The sequence below is a fragment of the Ceratotherium simum genome, chromosome 32 (assembly GCF_057802395.1).
Source record: "Ceratotherium simum simum isolate JZ-2026a chromosome 32, ASM5780239v1, whole genome shotgun sequence".
NCBI classification, from domain to species: domain Eukaryota; kingdom Metazoa; phylum Chordata; class Mammalia; order Perissodactyla; family Rhinocerotidae; genus Ceratotherium; species Ceratotherium simum.
In genome coordinates this window covers 22,662,373-22,678,644 of record NC_141931.1, presented here as the reverse complement: position 1 = coordinate 22,678,644, position 16,272 = coordinate 22,662,373, and the positions used below count along the sequence as shown (strand labels likewise).

Genomic DNA, 16,272 nt, shown 5'->3' with positions numbered 1-16,272 from the left:
TGTGTGCTGCTCTTGTTGGGATTTACGTCACAGTGGGTGAAGAAGTATTGCAGTCCACACATAGCCATGCACCTTCGTCCTCAGTTGCTTTCCCAAAAGCCTTGACAATTGCAGTCGATTTAATCTAGGTCAAAAAAAAGAAAGAAAGAAACTCAATTTTCCTGGCAGAAGATTTAGAGAGCGTGCCTGTCTTCACAGGGCCGGGGGGTATCGGGAGATGGTTCCTCCAAGAGAAGTCTCCAGGGCAGCAGGAGGCTGGTGGTAGCCTAGATCTTGTGGCCAATTAACAGAATGTGGTCACAGTGTGCCAGGTGTGGAGTCTGAGGAAAGGTGCAGGGGTTGCGTGGAGCCCATGAGATGTGTTCTCTGCCAGGCTGAAAAGTTGGCTCAGATTTGCAGTATAAGAGTCATCTTGCTGGGGACATGAGTTTGGATTCTTAAGGGAACGTAGGACCTCTGCTTCAGGCAGCCAGAAGTCAGAGGTACAGCTCCGGCTTTGTCAGTGACAGTCCCAGGGGATTCCCTTGGGATGGCGTGTGGTGATCCAAACCGGGCATCCTCATAATTCAAGTGCTGAGAGCAGAATGGCAGCACTGTTTCTCTGCTTCCTAGGTAGTGGCCAGATGGTAATACTTTTTACATCAGGGTGCCAATTATATCAAACTCTGTAAAACTAAGCTAATTGGATATGGTTTCATTAAAAGTTGATTTCTACAGGATGTGGCATTGGTATTGGGTAGCTGTTATTCTAGCAGCTTCTATGGAAGTCCCACTTTAAAATAAAAAAAGGTTTGTCTTAGGAGACTTAAAGTTCAAAACAGGAGAGGTTTAGGTTATAAAAAGACGTTTTTGGTGACATGAAAGGAGGTTCTGGGGATCTTGCAGAGCAGGGCGGAACCTGTTGGGCGTGGTTCATGGCGTCTTCTCCTATGATAGGCATTGACTTTGAAGGGTACTGTCAACTAATAATTATTGGAATGGTTTTACTTTTGCAATTAGCTCCTTGTGTGCCTGTGGGCAGTCTGCTAATCTCCTATGGGAAGTGGGTGGAGAGTTAGGTCAGCAGAGTTAGCTAATTGTAAAATTCTGTGATTCTACAAAAGGGGCATAGAAGCCACGAGAAAGCTATGCCACGTTAACTTCCTCTAATTTTATTTTTCTTGGTTTTGCTTTTAAAGCAAAAAAAAAAAAAAAAGTAGGGGTAGGGGAGGTTTGCAAAACAAACCTCTTTCATCTTCTTGCAGGTACTTCCCAGAACGAATTTTTGCTTTGATTGCTGCTTTTTTCGTTTTTTTCCTTCGTATCTCTGTTTATGTCATTGCAGCCACCTTGGTGCAGCACCCAGGGTGAGAGGAGCCACAATGAGAAAATCGTATGCAGGAATACATAAATGTGTTTAGCAGCAAGGGGACTGAATTTTAAATGGAGCTTGTGAAATTGGTAGCATTACTTGTGAAGCCCCATCTTCTGCTGTTCTAAGGCGAGCCACATTTTGAAGATGGAGTAGGAGGCATAAACACGGAGTACCACGGAAGCCGCGGGTTAATAATGATGCGTTTGGTACGGTTTTCAACTGGCCATGCCACTTCTTGGTGGGTGGACTTTGGGCTGAGGAAGGGGATACCTCCATGCTCCTCTAAGGTACCAGTTTGCCTCCTGAAGCATCTGTGTACTTTCGAAGAATGGCATTTTGTCATTGTCTTTTTCCTCAAGATGCTGAGGGTCACCTTCTAGACCACTGGAAAACTATTTCTCTTTTTTAAAGGTCAATGTTAAGTTTTCTTTAAAAATTTAATTCAGGGGATTTTTGATGGGGTTTTTTGAACCTTTAACTGCTTCGTAGAAACTGAAAGTCGAGGGTCTTGGCAGGGGTGAAGCCAATGATTGATAGTCAAAACCTTAGTGTGTGGGAGATTCACATGAGCGTAAAACGTACCACTTAGATCAGCAACCTTTGGACTCTGAAAAAAGTATTAAATTCTCTGTCTAGTGGCTAAGATTGAGGCAGAAAATAGATCACAAGGGGAATCAAGTATGGAGGAGTATGTCCTCTTTTGACTTAAACTGGCTGGTGTGCTACTGGCTTGACAAGAAGCCAGGATCCCAATTCCAATTCCACTTGTGTAGAGCAGGGCAACTGCTTTGCTTGCAAATGTGCATACAAAAAGAGAGCTTCATTCACAGAAAGAAAAAAACCAGAGTGAGTTCACTAATTCAGCCTTCCAGGGCCTTAGTCTCTTGGTCAGGCGGCCCCTTAGAATTCAAAGGCAGCCTTTAAAGGAGTTTTCAGTTCACAACATGATGACTTTGTTGATGTCCTGAATTCAAATATATCTTGAAGTGAATTTGTCTGCCAGGACTATTACTTTGTTTTTAAAAGAAATAAGCACAGGGTTCAATCAGCAGATGATCATTCTGTGGCTGTTTTCAAGTGTTCATTTGCTGACATTTACAAAGTAATGTGGATTTCTTATTTTTAAGATGTTGAATGGCCTTGAAGACGTGGACAGCCCCCTCCTTTGACCCTGTGGACAGAGTTCAGTTGGGAGACGGGTGTTCACATGCACAGCACTCTAAGCTCTGAACTTGAAATACTTTTTCTTCTCTTTTCTTCTTTCTAAGTAACAGCTTAGCTAACTGTGGGAAATCACTTTTTCACCTTCTCTCCTCCATCCTCAAGTTTTCCAGTTATTTGTTTCTATTTCAGAAGATGTTCCACAATTTTCCATATTAAGGTATTACTGAAGACTAACCTCAGAAAAAGAATTAGCTGTTAAAACCAGAACATTCCAAAAAGATCCTTTTTCCCATTTATGAAAGTACCTTTTTTTTTTTATAATTTTATTTATTTATTTATTTTTTCCCCCAAAGCCCCAGTAGATAGTTGTACGTCATAGCTGCACATCCTTCTAGTTGCTGTATGTGAGACGCGGCCCCAGCATGGTGGGAGAAGCGGTGCATCGGTGCACGCCCAGGATCCGAACCCCGGCTGCCCGCAGTGGAGCACGCGCACTTAACCGATAAGCCATGGGGCCGGCCCCTGAAAGTACTTTTTGTGGGAGAATTTATCCTCACTCCAGGCTGGTGGCTCCAGGAGGGTCATGAGGAATGTGTCACTAGACCTGCCACATGTAGGGCTGGCTTCCTGTGCCACTGAGAGTGTAAATTGTAGGCATGTTATCTGAAATTTCTGCCCTACAGCTGACAGGTGACTATTTCAATAACTGAAAACCATTCAAGTCACTAACCTCTCATCTTTATACCTGGATTCTTTAAAACAAACAGAGTAAAAACTGTCTTGTTGTCCATTGTTTAGAGTCAAAGACTTAAAGAAAACTGCCTTTTTAAAATAGTGTTTCTAGGGCATCATACCTTAGTTCCTTCCTCCCCAATTTGGTAAGGTTTAGAAATCTCACAGGAAGTTTGCTTAATGAGCCTGGTGTCTGTGTTCTTAAGGGCAGAACTAATTTTAAAATCTAATCTTTGGTATCATTCTCGAGGGCTGTGTCTACACTGCCCTCCATACTGAGGAAGGTAAATAAAGTGCTGTTTGATTCAAGGCAAGCCATGATAAAACTGGTTATCTCTACAGTAGTGTGCAGTCTTTCTTTCCTGTGAGTATTATTACCACGAGTTTCCAAGTAAAGATTTTCAAGAGAAACAGCTGTGGTTTGAAAAGATTTGTGATAATCCAGATGGTTTCTTTGAGGATAAATCCACTAGATCATTTAAAATTAGAGTCTTTCAGTAAAGTTCAGTGTCTATGATTTTAAATACACTACTGGTATATGTCTGTGTGTGTGTGTGTGTGTGTAGATACCATTGGCCTGTCTTCTTGGAGGCTTTATCTTTGGAAACAACAAGAACCTCATAACAGTGTCTCAAATTATTCAGCAATTAAGCTGGCGAAATACCTGAGGGAACTCTTACGACAGCAGAAACTATTGTGAAGAGAGATAGTCAGACAGCATCTACCCTATCTGGAGTATGGAGCTCTTAGCCTCACTGGAGACTGCCACTCTCAACTTCTGATACAAGATCGTCTAATCATATCGCACAGTTAGTACTGATTACACGTTGCTTTACAAGCTGAACATACGCAACTAGGTTGCTGAAGTTGCCAACTTGTGGGAGTCTGGGCGGTCAAGGCTCTCAGTCCCCTTGACTCGTTCCCTCGGAGCCCACTTGCTGCTTGCTGAGCACCCAGAGATGCTCACTGTGAAGGCTTGCACCGGCCAGCCTTCACAGACAGCACTCTGCACCCCGGGATCTTCCTCTCTAGACCTTCTCTACCATCAGAATTCATCTGTCTTATGTTGCCTTCCTAGGGGCTCTGCTAGATGTTCAAAGTTCAGCAGCACAATGAATTCACAGGGAGATGTTAATGGCCAGTAAGCTTTAATGTGTTTACCCACCGAAGAAATGTACAGACTCATCACCATCTCTTGATGATAGTCCAGGAGTCATCAATAGTGGAGTCATCAATGGTAGGCTCTGCATAGGCCTAAGACTCTGATACCTGTTTCTAGAATCACCTCTCACCTTTTACCACTGAACCTGTTTCACCTGTGAATTTAAAAAGCCCTGGTGAGGAGTAATGGGGTGGGGTTGATAAATAGACGTGTGACAGATGGATTTTTTTTTTACTCCAAAATCGAGAGCTCTTACTGATACAGTGAATTATTGAAACTGTTGAAAAGTGGGACACCGTAAAGTAACCTGGGTGTGGAATGCTATGTTTGTCTAAACTGGCTGCTGTCACTGGCAGAAACTCCTGAATGAGTGGATGAAGGTGGCAGGAATGGTCAAGTGCAAGTGCTTATTGGACTGTGTCAAATGGGCCAAGTAGAAAAATGTGAAGCAGTAAAAATTAGCGCCATTAAGCAGAAATAGGAGAGTTGAGACTTGGTGAAGAACCTGATTCATCAAACTGCATTAGCCTCTGCTAATCCCCTGGAGTCCCCTGGCCAGTGTCTTCCCATCTTTGACCTGGGGCGAGACCTTTCTCTGCAGTCCTTGGACAACAGGGAAAGGGGGATTCAGGGAATGATCCTGAAGCCGGAAGGGTTGTCTCCTCTGGTGCGCATGGCAGCCACTGACCATGGACGAGAACCTGTGGATCTTGTCAATGTTTCACCACCCACCTTACAATGATGTTTGAAACAGAACCTGCATGAGGAGGGAAGCCTGTCCCCCAAATGAGATGGCTGAGCCATCTGGTGTTGCAGCTGACCTGAAAATGAATCCAGGAAATTTCAGACCTGAGTTACAGCTGGCGTGGGGAAATCTAAGAGACAGGTGGTTCCCTTAACAGCTGTACATGCAGTTCGGGTAGGCAGGAAAGAAAATTCCAACCTTGTTGAGCCTTCATGGGTTTTCTGGGATCTCTAGTAACTCCCTGACCTTTTGCTGTGATAATTACAATATCAGGGCAAATAATGATATTTCTCCTTTCCTTTGTTGAAATAATCTCTGCGGGTCGATGAACCTAAGATTTTAAGTGAGCATATCAAGTGATAGATGGCTAAAAAAGACTGTGGTTGTTAGCTGGGAGAGTACTCACAGAAACAACAGTCTTTCAAACCATTCTTATTCTGGAAGTGTACAGACGAAAGTCCCTTTGGGGGAAAACACAAATTGTTGCATCCAAGGTGACTATTTAAATTTGTAGTTCTGTATTTAGCCTGCAAATTTTAAGATAACTTAATCAAACACCGTTTTTATGAAGTGAATTAGTATGCATGCTGAATGAAGTGCAAGACATTTTTAGCCCACAAAAGGTGAAGAATAATGTTGACTTTTAAAAAATTTGTTCTGGGGGCCAGCCCCGTGGCCTAGTGGCTAAGTTCGGCACGCTCCGCTTCGGCGGCCTGGGTTCGGTTCCCTGCCCGGACCTGCACCACTTGTTGGCAGCCATATTGTGGCAGCAACTCACATACAAAAAATAGGGGAAGGTTGGTGCAGATATTAGCTCAGGGCAAATCTTCCTCAGCAAAAATAAATAAATAAATTTGTTCTGAACGAAGCACTTAGCCTGTATGTCCGTGTAGTTTTGGGGGCACTGTTGGCAGACCTGGTTTTTCTTCACTGATTTGGAGGTGATGAAACTAAAGTAACTAAGATACAGAGAAGTAAGATATTTTCCTGAGTCACTTGGGAACCAAATGTATGAAACCAAAAGAAGAGTTTTGGGGTCATTTTCTCAATAATACTGTTTGTCCCAGAATCCCCATTTTGGTGTAAGTTGTTCATTGCGTGAGGATGCCCAACAGAGGCTACAAGTAGGGTTAGAAATGCAGCCTGGGCTCTGCTCCCAAGCCGTGGGGCTATGCCCACCTGGAGATGGGTTACATTTTTTTTCAAAGGTTCCCGGTTTGCTTGCCAAGCATGGCACCTATGGAGCTGAGCTGTTGGGTTGGGGGTCAATGAGCAGTGGGGGAAGCATATCACTAATGTCATCCAGGGTATTCTCCTGTGTATTACAGCTGGAACTAGAGCTTCTCTTGGCGTAAGCTTTAAAAAAAAAAAACCTTGGTTTAAGTGGGTCTAGAGTAAATGAGTTAAGAGCTTTGCATAGTTTGAAGAGGATCTTTAGTGATCAATCCCTGATTCCACCATATCAGTTGCACAGGCAACATGGGCCCGGGATGAAATTGGAAAGAGTTTAAAATTTGGAGTATCTTCCCATCTCCCCTTCTGTGCATTAGACTCCTCTCTTCATTCCTTTCCCCTCTTCACCCCTGCCCTATACTGCTCAGACATCAGCTTAAACTTGCCCTTTCTCAAAAAAATTGAAAAACACACAAATACCACCTTCTGTTCACTAAGAACTTTGTTCAAGAGGAAAGCACTTTAAGTTGCCAAATGCATACTAAGATGTAAATAGCTAGGGACAATTAAATGTTACCTTCCCTAAGGGTAGCATTTTAATACTTAAATAGGAAATGAACTGCACCATCCTAGTGGAATATCAGGCCATGGGAAATGGTAGGGATTTTGGTTGAGTGTTTTTAAGGCAGGAGAGGTTTCTTTATTTCTGAGGCTACTGCATGTTGGTCAAAGCTCTTCAAATTGGCCCAACACACAAGAGTCTCTCAGTTTACATGGTCTTTATTCCTTGCTGCTTTTATCTTATCATTGTGTGTCGTTCTCCATTTTCAGTTCCCCTGTCATTCCACTGTTCTTTTAGGCCAGCCTAGACTTTTCATTCTTAACTCTGAGCATGGCCAGACTGGCATTTGTTTTTCATCTCCTGAGCTGATTCTTCCATAGTTGCTTTCTTTCGAGGCATGCAAACTGCCTTATAACTTCTACTCCATCCCTAAATCTTCTTTGTATAAGTATCACAACCCCCAAATCTCTGTGCTTGAAAGTATCCGATTCTGCCCTTTCTTTGAAGCTTTGATTATTGAGGTTGAAGTTCAGAGCTTCTTCATTGCTTCGTTATCTAGAAGCCAACTCCATAAGCCCGGGAGAGGGAAAGGAGAACTTACTGAGAATCTGCTTGTTAGAAGCTTTGAGAAAGCAAAGGTTATGTCTTTTCCTGTTTTTCCTTCTATACCAAGCCTAGTAAAGCAGAGTTGGTATTTTTCTTCTTCTTAGGATGCTTGCAGTAGGTTACTGGAAACTGGGACTTGACTTTCCTGTTTAAAATTATTCCTTGATTTGAAGCAATTCCTGTAGCTTTTTTTGGACTTACATTATGTCAGTGAAGCTAAGATCACACGTTAATTTAAGTTTGATTAAAAAAAAAAAAAATCTATCAGGCAGCATGGCCAAATGAATTCTGGTCAAAGAAGTCAGAAGCGGAAGTGAAAAGCTCAATATAAAAATGATCAGTCTGTCCATCTGTGATTCCTTAAAGAAACTTCATAATTTTCAAGTTCCTCCATCATGCATTTTATTTTAAGGGTTTAATTTTAAGGGTTTCCAATCCTTGAATGCATGGAGTTTTTTAAATGCCAGGAAGCTGTGATCATGCTCTACTTTGTCCAGAAGGAGAAGGTTTTGCATATTTAATCTTGGTAGACTCCAACGAAATCAAGTATATGACAACAAGGTTCCAAGTTTCTTTTCCAAATGAGGAGGAAGCATCTTGGATGTATTTAGGAATGCTGTATGAATGGTATTGTACTTTATTTTCTTGCACTCCTTTGAATGAGTTTTGTTTTGAAAAATCAGATGGCCAACTTGTGATTCTAAACCTTCGATGGCTTGCGGGGACAACTCCCTGCTCTCCAGCTGTGCCATGTTTTTCTGCTCTGGGTCTCATTTACATCATTCCCCTAAATAGAACCAATGTTGATGCCTAAGTGCTGTGCATTTCTCTCATGCTTCTTGCTGTACTTGGCGTGTGAAGACCTCTCAAAGCTCTTCTCATCTCTCTGGCTCTCCATGCATTAGGATCCTTTAGTGAAATTGGAGTAAAATATGTACAACCTTGGTGAGTGCCTCTTGCCACTTTTTTTCTGAGCCCAACTTACCAAAGACAGCCCAGGTCACAGGCAGCATCTTTTTTCTTTAAATTTCTAAAGTTTTAGTCCACCCTTTCCAAGCTTGGTTGAGCTTAGGAAACTGAATGTGAATTAACAAATTGGTAACTAGTACTTTTCCTGGTTTAACCAAATATGTTAACCAGTCTCTTGAGCTACAGGTTCAAAAAGGGGGCAGCCATCCTTCAGAACGCAGAAGGAATGGTCTGAGGTTTCGACATCATTTTCTTTGGTGGAGGGAGTTGGTTGGGAAGAGTTGGTTGGCCTCTTTTGGAGGGGCATCCAGCCTGGACTCCCATCAGCTCTTGGAAATCAGGCATCAAGAGGTTGCCAATTGAAGAGCCACAGCCATATTTAATATATGGCACAGAGTCTGCAAACATGTGTTTGAGCACGTGCCCACCCATATCGTAACTTATTTCTAAACTGGTTAAAATAGAGTCTTTCATTTTGGCCGATAAACATTGAGTGTCTCATGTACGGAACTTTGTATTATGTACTATGGTGGAGACAAAAAAGAATCGAGTGCTATCCTAACTTTTAAGAAGCTTATAATCCAGTTGTCTAAACCTTTGAGTTTAGAAAGTGTTTTAAAAGTGTGATGTTCTAGAGATAACCTTTAAGAAAATGACAGTTAATGTAAGTTTCCTCTGTTGTCATTGTGATTAAACACTTCTCTTTATGTAGTTGCTCCGCCACAAGCCCCATTGACAACTCGCCCACCACCTCCCGCCCTCATTCCTGAAGAGCTGTATTCCAGGTGGTTGGTGCACAGAGTTATGAATTGATCTCCAATGCGGGGAAAGCTAATAAATATGATTTAGGATGAAAGGCACTGTGTAAATGCTTGAGATGTTGTTATTACTGTGCTCATGCACTTTATTATTTTTAAATTGTGCATCCTTTTAAGTAGATTATTTGTTCAACACAGTCTCCATTATATCGAAGTAAAGCATTCACAGAAATTTCTAAAACCTTTTCATTTCTCTCTGTAGGTTGTTGTTTCGTAACATTTTATACAAGAAAAGCTGCACTTGAGGCCCAGAATGCACTGCACAATATTAAAACTTTACCTGGGGTGAGTCGGTTTACTTTTGTACCAAAATCACTTTATTGCTTGAAAATGGTCCTTTCAACTGAAGGTTCTAGTTATGGGCTCTTAGTGCCAAAAATGACTTTGGTCTTTTGAGAAGTGTGTGCGTCTCTCCCCCTGCAGCAGCCGAACCAGCTGGCCGGCCCAGAAAGAAGCGGTGACATTAACGCTTGATGGAAAGAGCTCTCAAATAGTGTCCCTGGTTAGAAAATCAGAGTGACCCCACTGGATCGCCGTGGCTGCCAAAGAGTGTTGGGTGGGCTGAGATTTTAAAAGGGGAAAAAAAAAAAACCCAACACACGCAAGAGAAGCAAATGGAAAAGGAAAAGCTTTTACTCACCAGGAGCCCCTTTTCAAATTTAGTCTTTAGATTTTCTGTTGAAAGGACAAAATGTACCCTGTACAGCCATAATATTAAACCTCCTAATGGTTTCTAAACAGTCAATGATGGTTAACAAAGTCAGTGTTTTAATGCCCAATTTGTGGCTTCGTGTTGATAGAGAACAGAAAATACAAAGCTTACCATTTTTTTTCCATTTCCTTCCCAGTAATATTTGATGATTAGCACAATTTGCTAGAAATGAACTGATGTTGTATATTGCTACTTCATCGGAATACATTATTTCTGGAGTTTTGTGGCGATTTTATGTAGTGCATGCTAGTCGAAATTTCTCTGTGCTGTTTGGATATTTTCCCTTGACCCTGTCGTCAGTGATGAGTTAATTTAATATCATAATGATGTGTGTTGGTTATAATGAAGAACCTGTGTAAGCAGTACAATGATAATGATTTTATTGAAACCTGGTGTGATAAGAATAAAAGAAAGATAACGTGATGTCCCTAATGTTTTCAGGGTATAATTCTAACTTTGTGTCATTTAGCTGTCTCTGTAGATGTACACAAACACCCCTGTGTGTGTACACACTAACACATGCATTTACCCAGAAATGGGTAATTACTCATCACCCCCAGAAAAGATAGGTTTGTTTAATTGACCTTAGATCCATCGAAAATTTTATAATATTTGTAGTGGCGAGATACTCAACAAAAGATTTTTAAAACATTAACTTCTTAATCACCCAAAAGTCATAAATTATGAACCTTAGCCTTGAATCACACCGCCTTGGTTTTCCCCTTTTTGTGTGAGCAAGTCAAACAGAAGAAGGTTCAAAAAAGCAAGTGGGAGGTACCAGAATTCTCCTTCCCAATTTAACTACTTCTTCCTGAAACTTCTAAAGTGGTTTTAGTCAGGCAGCTTTTCGTATGTCTAAGTGCTTTCCTCAATGACTTTAAAAAAATAAATATATTAATTCAGCTTCATTTTCCATATAAATGGAATTTTTTCTATGTAAATTCTAGGAGGTTGCAGTGTTAAGTCATATTATCAAATGAAGCAACCAAGGGAAATATTTACTGGCTCAACCAACAATAGAAAAAAATAATTTTTATTTCCCAGGCTCCTATTCAAACCCAAAGACTACTTTGTATTCCTTCTCTTAAAAAGAAATACTTTACAGAAATTAGCACACAAATCCCTTCTATGTATGTTTAAAAAAAATACTTGCGGGGCCGGCCCGATGGTGCAGTGGTTAAGTTCGGTGCACAACACTTCAGCCGCCTGGGGTTTGCAGGTTCGGATCCTGGGCATGGACCTACACCATTCATCAAGCCATGCTGTGGTGGCGACCCACACACAAAATAGAGGAAGGCTGGCACAGATATTAGCTCAGGGCGAATCTTCCTCAAGTAAAAAGAGGAAGATTGGCAGCAGATGGTAGTTCAGGGCCACTCTTTCTCACACACACACAAGAAAATACTTGAGATGGTGAATTTGTTATTTAGCATTTATGGTATATTGATGCCAAGTCACATCCTATTTTAAATTAATGCAAAGCTTGGTTAATTTGAATTTGTCCTCTCCACTAGAAGCACAGCTCCCAACATGCCCCCTTCATATGTGAAGATGCTCTCAAGAAACCTAGAGTTAATAAGATGAATGGGCCATGTTGAAAAACATACAAGTGACTGATGAATATGCTTCTTTTTGGGACATCTTACTCTATGACCTTTGTCTTAGCAAAAAATAGCATCTTCTGTATTAAAAAAAAAAATGTTGTACATGTCTTTCTCTTCTCCCTAAAAATCCCGCATGCAGGGACCGGCCCGGTGGTGTAGTGGTTAAGTTCCTATGCTCTGCTTCAGCAGCCCGGGGTTCACAGGTTCAGGTCCCAGGCATGGACCCGTGCACCGCTTGTCAAGCTGGGGCGGCATCCCGGGTATAAAGTAGAGGCAGATGGGCACAGATGTTAGCCAGGGCCAATCTTCCTCAGCAAAAAGAGGAAGATTGGCAATGGATGTTAGCTCAGGGCTAATCTTCCTCACACAGAAACAAAAAAATCCTGCATGCAGAAATCAAGAATGGTGATTTTAGAGAGCGATTATTAAGGACGACAATTCTGGGGTTGGAAAAGATGGTTTGTGGATTGTTTTTGGTTTTCTTTTTATCCAGTTCAATTTCATACGGCCAATTACTTGAGGTGGGTTAAATGAAAATTTGGAAAGTCGGGTCTGGAGGCCCATAGCTGTCACAGTGCACACACTGTTGCATTTGCCATTTCAAATTAGGTAAATGAGAACAGAGTTCCACATCTTGCATTTATGTATAGCTGTATCTGATAAACATCACCCTTAATGGCAACAGGAAAAACATGAAAGTGATTTCCTTTCAGCTGGGAGCTTTTGGTGGACAGGAAGAAATGGGACCAGACATAAAAGATTAATGCATATTCTTGGGGAAAAAATATTACAGGGTGCCTTGCTGTTTGATTACAAGCCTTGGAATTAGTCAACATTTCCATAATTTTAAACCAATGTACACCTGTTTTCCCACTGTGATGTGAAGGCACAACTTAATTTAACAGAAACCCTGCTGTGCTTAATCTCTCATTAAATACCAAGTGAGTTCGGTAATTTAAAGTTGTAGCACTACTATTTTAACTGGCTGCCTTCATATTATGAAATTAATAAGAAATTAATGATGCACTTTGCCATATGCCTTCAATTTCTTTCTGAATAAAAATAAAAGGGATAAAGAAAAATGCATCACCAGCTGACACTTTAAAGCTTTTCTGGTTGTAATCATTTTCCTGCAGATAAAATCCATTAAAAAGGCACTTGCTGCCTTTTTTCCTAAAGTGTCCAAAACTTTCCATTTAAAACAAGATCAAATAGTGCTGGGTGTTTAGGGGTTTTTTTTTTTCCCCTATTTAATTTTCTTTTGCAGCTGATGCTTTGTATCTGATGAAACTTTTATCGTGCAACCAAACTCGATGAATGTTTAGGTACCGTCTCTCGCTCTTGAGGAAAGTGAAGAACTTGCTTAGTATAGGAGGTGAACAAAAGCTGATGGGACTATTTGTTATGCAGTTGAATGTGTCCGCTCCTAGATTTTTATTTACAGGCACCCTTCCTCTCATGTCATGTATGGATTATAGAGACCCTTTACATGGAAGGTGGTGGGGAATAAGGTGAAGGATCAGGACCTCACACAGTGCAAAGTCATTAAGAACACATTGCTCAAGCCAGTCACTTACCATGTAACTGAGAAAGACACTGGGTCTTACATCCTCTGAAGTGCTCAACATAAATCCTAGAAACATAATATTAGAAATAAAGGGAGCAAATTCGACAGCTCAACACAGAGAGTAAGGAATGAGAGTCTGGGGTCATTTCCCTGGTTCGATCATGTTCTCTTCTAGAAATAGTGGCTTGATGCTTCAGCAAGAGATCAAATCTTAGGAAGCAGTGCCTTGTTTGTTATTGACATTTCATTAGATTAATAAATCACTAATGATTATTGAGTGCCTACTATGTGCCGGGTACTGAGCTATACTGATTACACACATGCACCCCCTTGAGATCTCTAGAGAGTAATGCTTCCGTAGCGTGAAGAGAATACTGTGACCATGCCTGCACAGGAAGGACTCCTTGTTGAGCTGTTGGGCTTGGTGCAAAATTGTTAGAGTGACTTTTTCTACAGCTGAGGCATTTGTGTTTTTGGACGAATTTTGGTTGCCTTTGTTTAGATGATATAGCCAATCAGGCTCAGAGATAGCTTCCTCTGTTCAGGATTTCAGGTAGGCACAACCTAACTGGCAGAATTATTCAGTAGAAATGTCATCGTCTGCCATTGTATTTCCCAGAGAGAAATCCTTGTAAAGGCAACTTGCAAGATTCATTTTGTTGTCACTGACCTAATTTAGCTTAATTAAAAAATAAAATAAAGACCTTAATTGAGGCACAGAACAACTACCACGATCTTGTTGATAATCAGATATCGGGACCAAATATCCCTGTGCCAGTGACAACACTGTGCCTTCTGTCATTCTGTTTTCAAGGTCTTAACACCTATTGTTTCTAACAATAAGGCTTTTTGATTGAAAATCTACAGCAGTATCATTAGAGCATTCACTGTATAAATTAATTTAATTAAGGATGTAATAACAAAGGAATACAGTTTTGAAAAAGCTCTTAAATTTTTACAGCAAGGAGAAATCGGCGGAATCTAAATGTCTTGTAAAATATTAATTGCAAATTTCTTCCAGACATTTTCTCAGAATATGCCTTCCTCTTTCCTTTTTAGAATCGCTACCAGTTTTATTAAATGCAGTTTATATTAAGGAGTTATTGCCCTAAGAGAACATTTGTTTAGAGCACTCCATTTTAGTGGTGGCATACGGAAAGGTGTTTTATAATAACACACGCAACGTGAGCAAGGACTACACGTAGATTTGAAATATAAAAGCAAATGAGCCTGATCCAGTAGGAGGAAGCTTTAAATAAAATGGCCTCTTGGGACAAATGTGTTCACCCCCAGAAAGTGAATGAGTGCCTTCCTGACTTGCCCTGGAAGAGATGATTTACCTGTGTGGGTAGGCCCTTTTTCCTCCTAGGTGGCCTTTAACTCAACTCTCTATAGGGTTGTCCCCCTGTGTCCTTTAATAGTGGAATGCTAGGGTTTAATATTCTTCGAACAAAACAGCTTGGCTCTCCCTGGGACCGAATTCAATTTTCCCGTTGTAATGCATTTTGAGGTGCTCATTTTCTTTGAACCACCTCTTCTAATTATTAATATGTATTTTTTTTTTTTAAAGATTTTATTTATTCAGTTTTTTCCCCCCAAAGCCCCAGTAGACAGTTGTATGTCATAGGTTCACATCCTTCCAGTTGCTGCACGTGGGACTCGGCCTCGCGCTGGACGGAGAAGTGGTGCCTCGGGGCGCTCCCGGGATCCGAACCCGGGTCGCCAGCATCAGAGCGCGCGCACTTAACCGCCAAGCCACAGAGCCGGCCCTATTAATATGTATTTAATGCCTTTGTTCTCAAAGTCATGATGATTATTTTATCATCATCATCATTATTATTTCTGTCATAAAATCTCTCAAACCCCATCTCATCATATTGTGGAAATTTTCCCCCAAACCATCCTATTTGAATCAAAGCCTAACTAGGCCAAGCTAGATAAAGTTTTTTTCTCAGACGCCTTTTATTTGAAATTGTTAGGAAAAAACAGCCAAGACATCTGTATGACCAGGTTTGAGTCCTCAAAATTGTGTATCATGTAGCACACACAGAATATTCACACACTCATTCAAAAAATATTGATTGGATTTTTTTTTTTTTTTTTGGTGAGGAAGATTGGCCCTGAACTAACATTTGTGCCAATCTTCCTCTATTTCGTGTATGGGATGCTGCCGCAGTATGGCTTGATGAGTGGTGTGTAGGTCCATGCCCGGGATCTGAACCGGTGAACCCCAGGCCACCAAAGTGGAGCGTGCAAACTTAACCACTATGCCACCGGGCTGGCCCTGATTGGATTTTTACTGTTTGCCAGGCACTGTTCTGGATAGTAGGGAATACAGTAGCAATCATGCCATTTATAACTGAGTCACTAAAGGTCAAAGTCAGCCACTGTGCCTATACATGGTTAGTGTTTAATAAATAGCTCTTGGATATTTAATACCAAATGGGTTAATTTTATAAAATATTTCCAGAGGAGTCAAGTTTTTTTCTCAAAAAATGATCATTCTGCCCACAAGTATTCCAAATGTTCCAAAATATAAGATGAATGTAGATTTGTTATTACGTGTGTGTATAATGATGTAAATTCTTTCACATACACAGATCTGTAGATTTATGTGTATCTCTGTATACCTGCAGATAGATATCTATTCACACACATCCACATGTGGTTATCAGCTCGGTCAAATAAAGACAGGAAGATATATCTTAAAATCCCATTTTCTATTTGGCCTGCCAACATACTCTTTTTTTTTTTTTGATGAGGAAGATTGGCCCAGAGCTAACATCTGTTGCCAGTCTTCCTCTTTTTGCCTGAGAAAGATTTGCCCTGAGCTAACATCTATGCCAGTCTTCCTCTATTTTGTATGTGGGTTGCCACCACAGCATGGCTGACGAGTGGTATAGATCTGCGCCCAGGATCTAAACCTGAGAACCCAGGCTGCCAAAGCAGAGCACGCCGAACTTAACCACTATGCCACCGGGCTGACCTGCCAACATACTCTTAATTACGATATAGTCACCTTTCTTACTTTAGGCTTCAGGAACTGTGCAATTCTTATGTTTGTTTGTTTTCTCGTTTCAGTCAGGATCATGGCTAATTCTTAG

At 41.0% G+C, this 16,272-nt stretch overlaps 1 protein-coding gene across 6 annotated transcripts in view; it reads left to right on the top strand.

Annotated features, from left to right (window-relative positions):
• CELF2 (CUGBP Elav-like family member 2) overlaps positions 1–16,272 on the top strand; it is a 307,113-nt gene that overhangs the window by 180,337 nt on the left and 110,504 nt on the right. For all 6 annotated transcript variants that reach the window (XM_087420841.1, XM_087420838.1, XM_087420836.1 and 3 more), the window contains exon 3: positions 9,488–9,570. In XM_087420841.1, the coding sequence (XP_087276967.1) occupies positions 9,488–9,570 (83 nt within the window). The remainder of the gene's footprint in view (positions 1–9,487; positions 9,571–16,272) is intronic.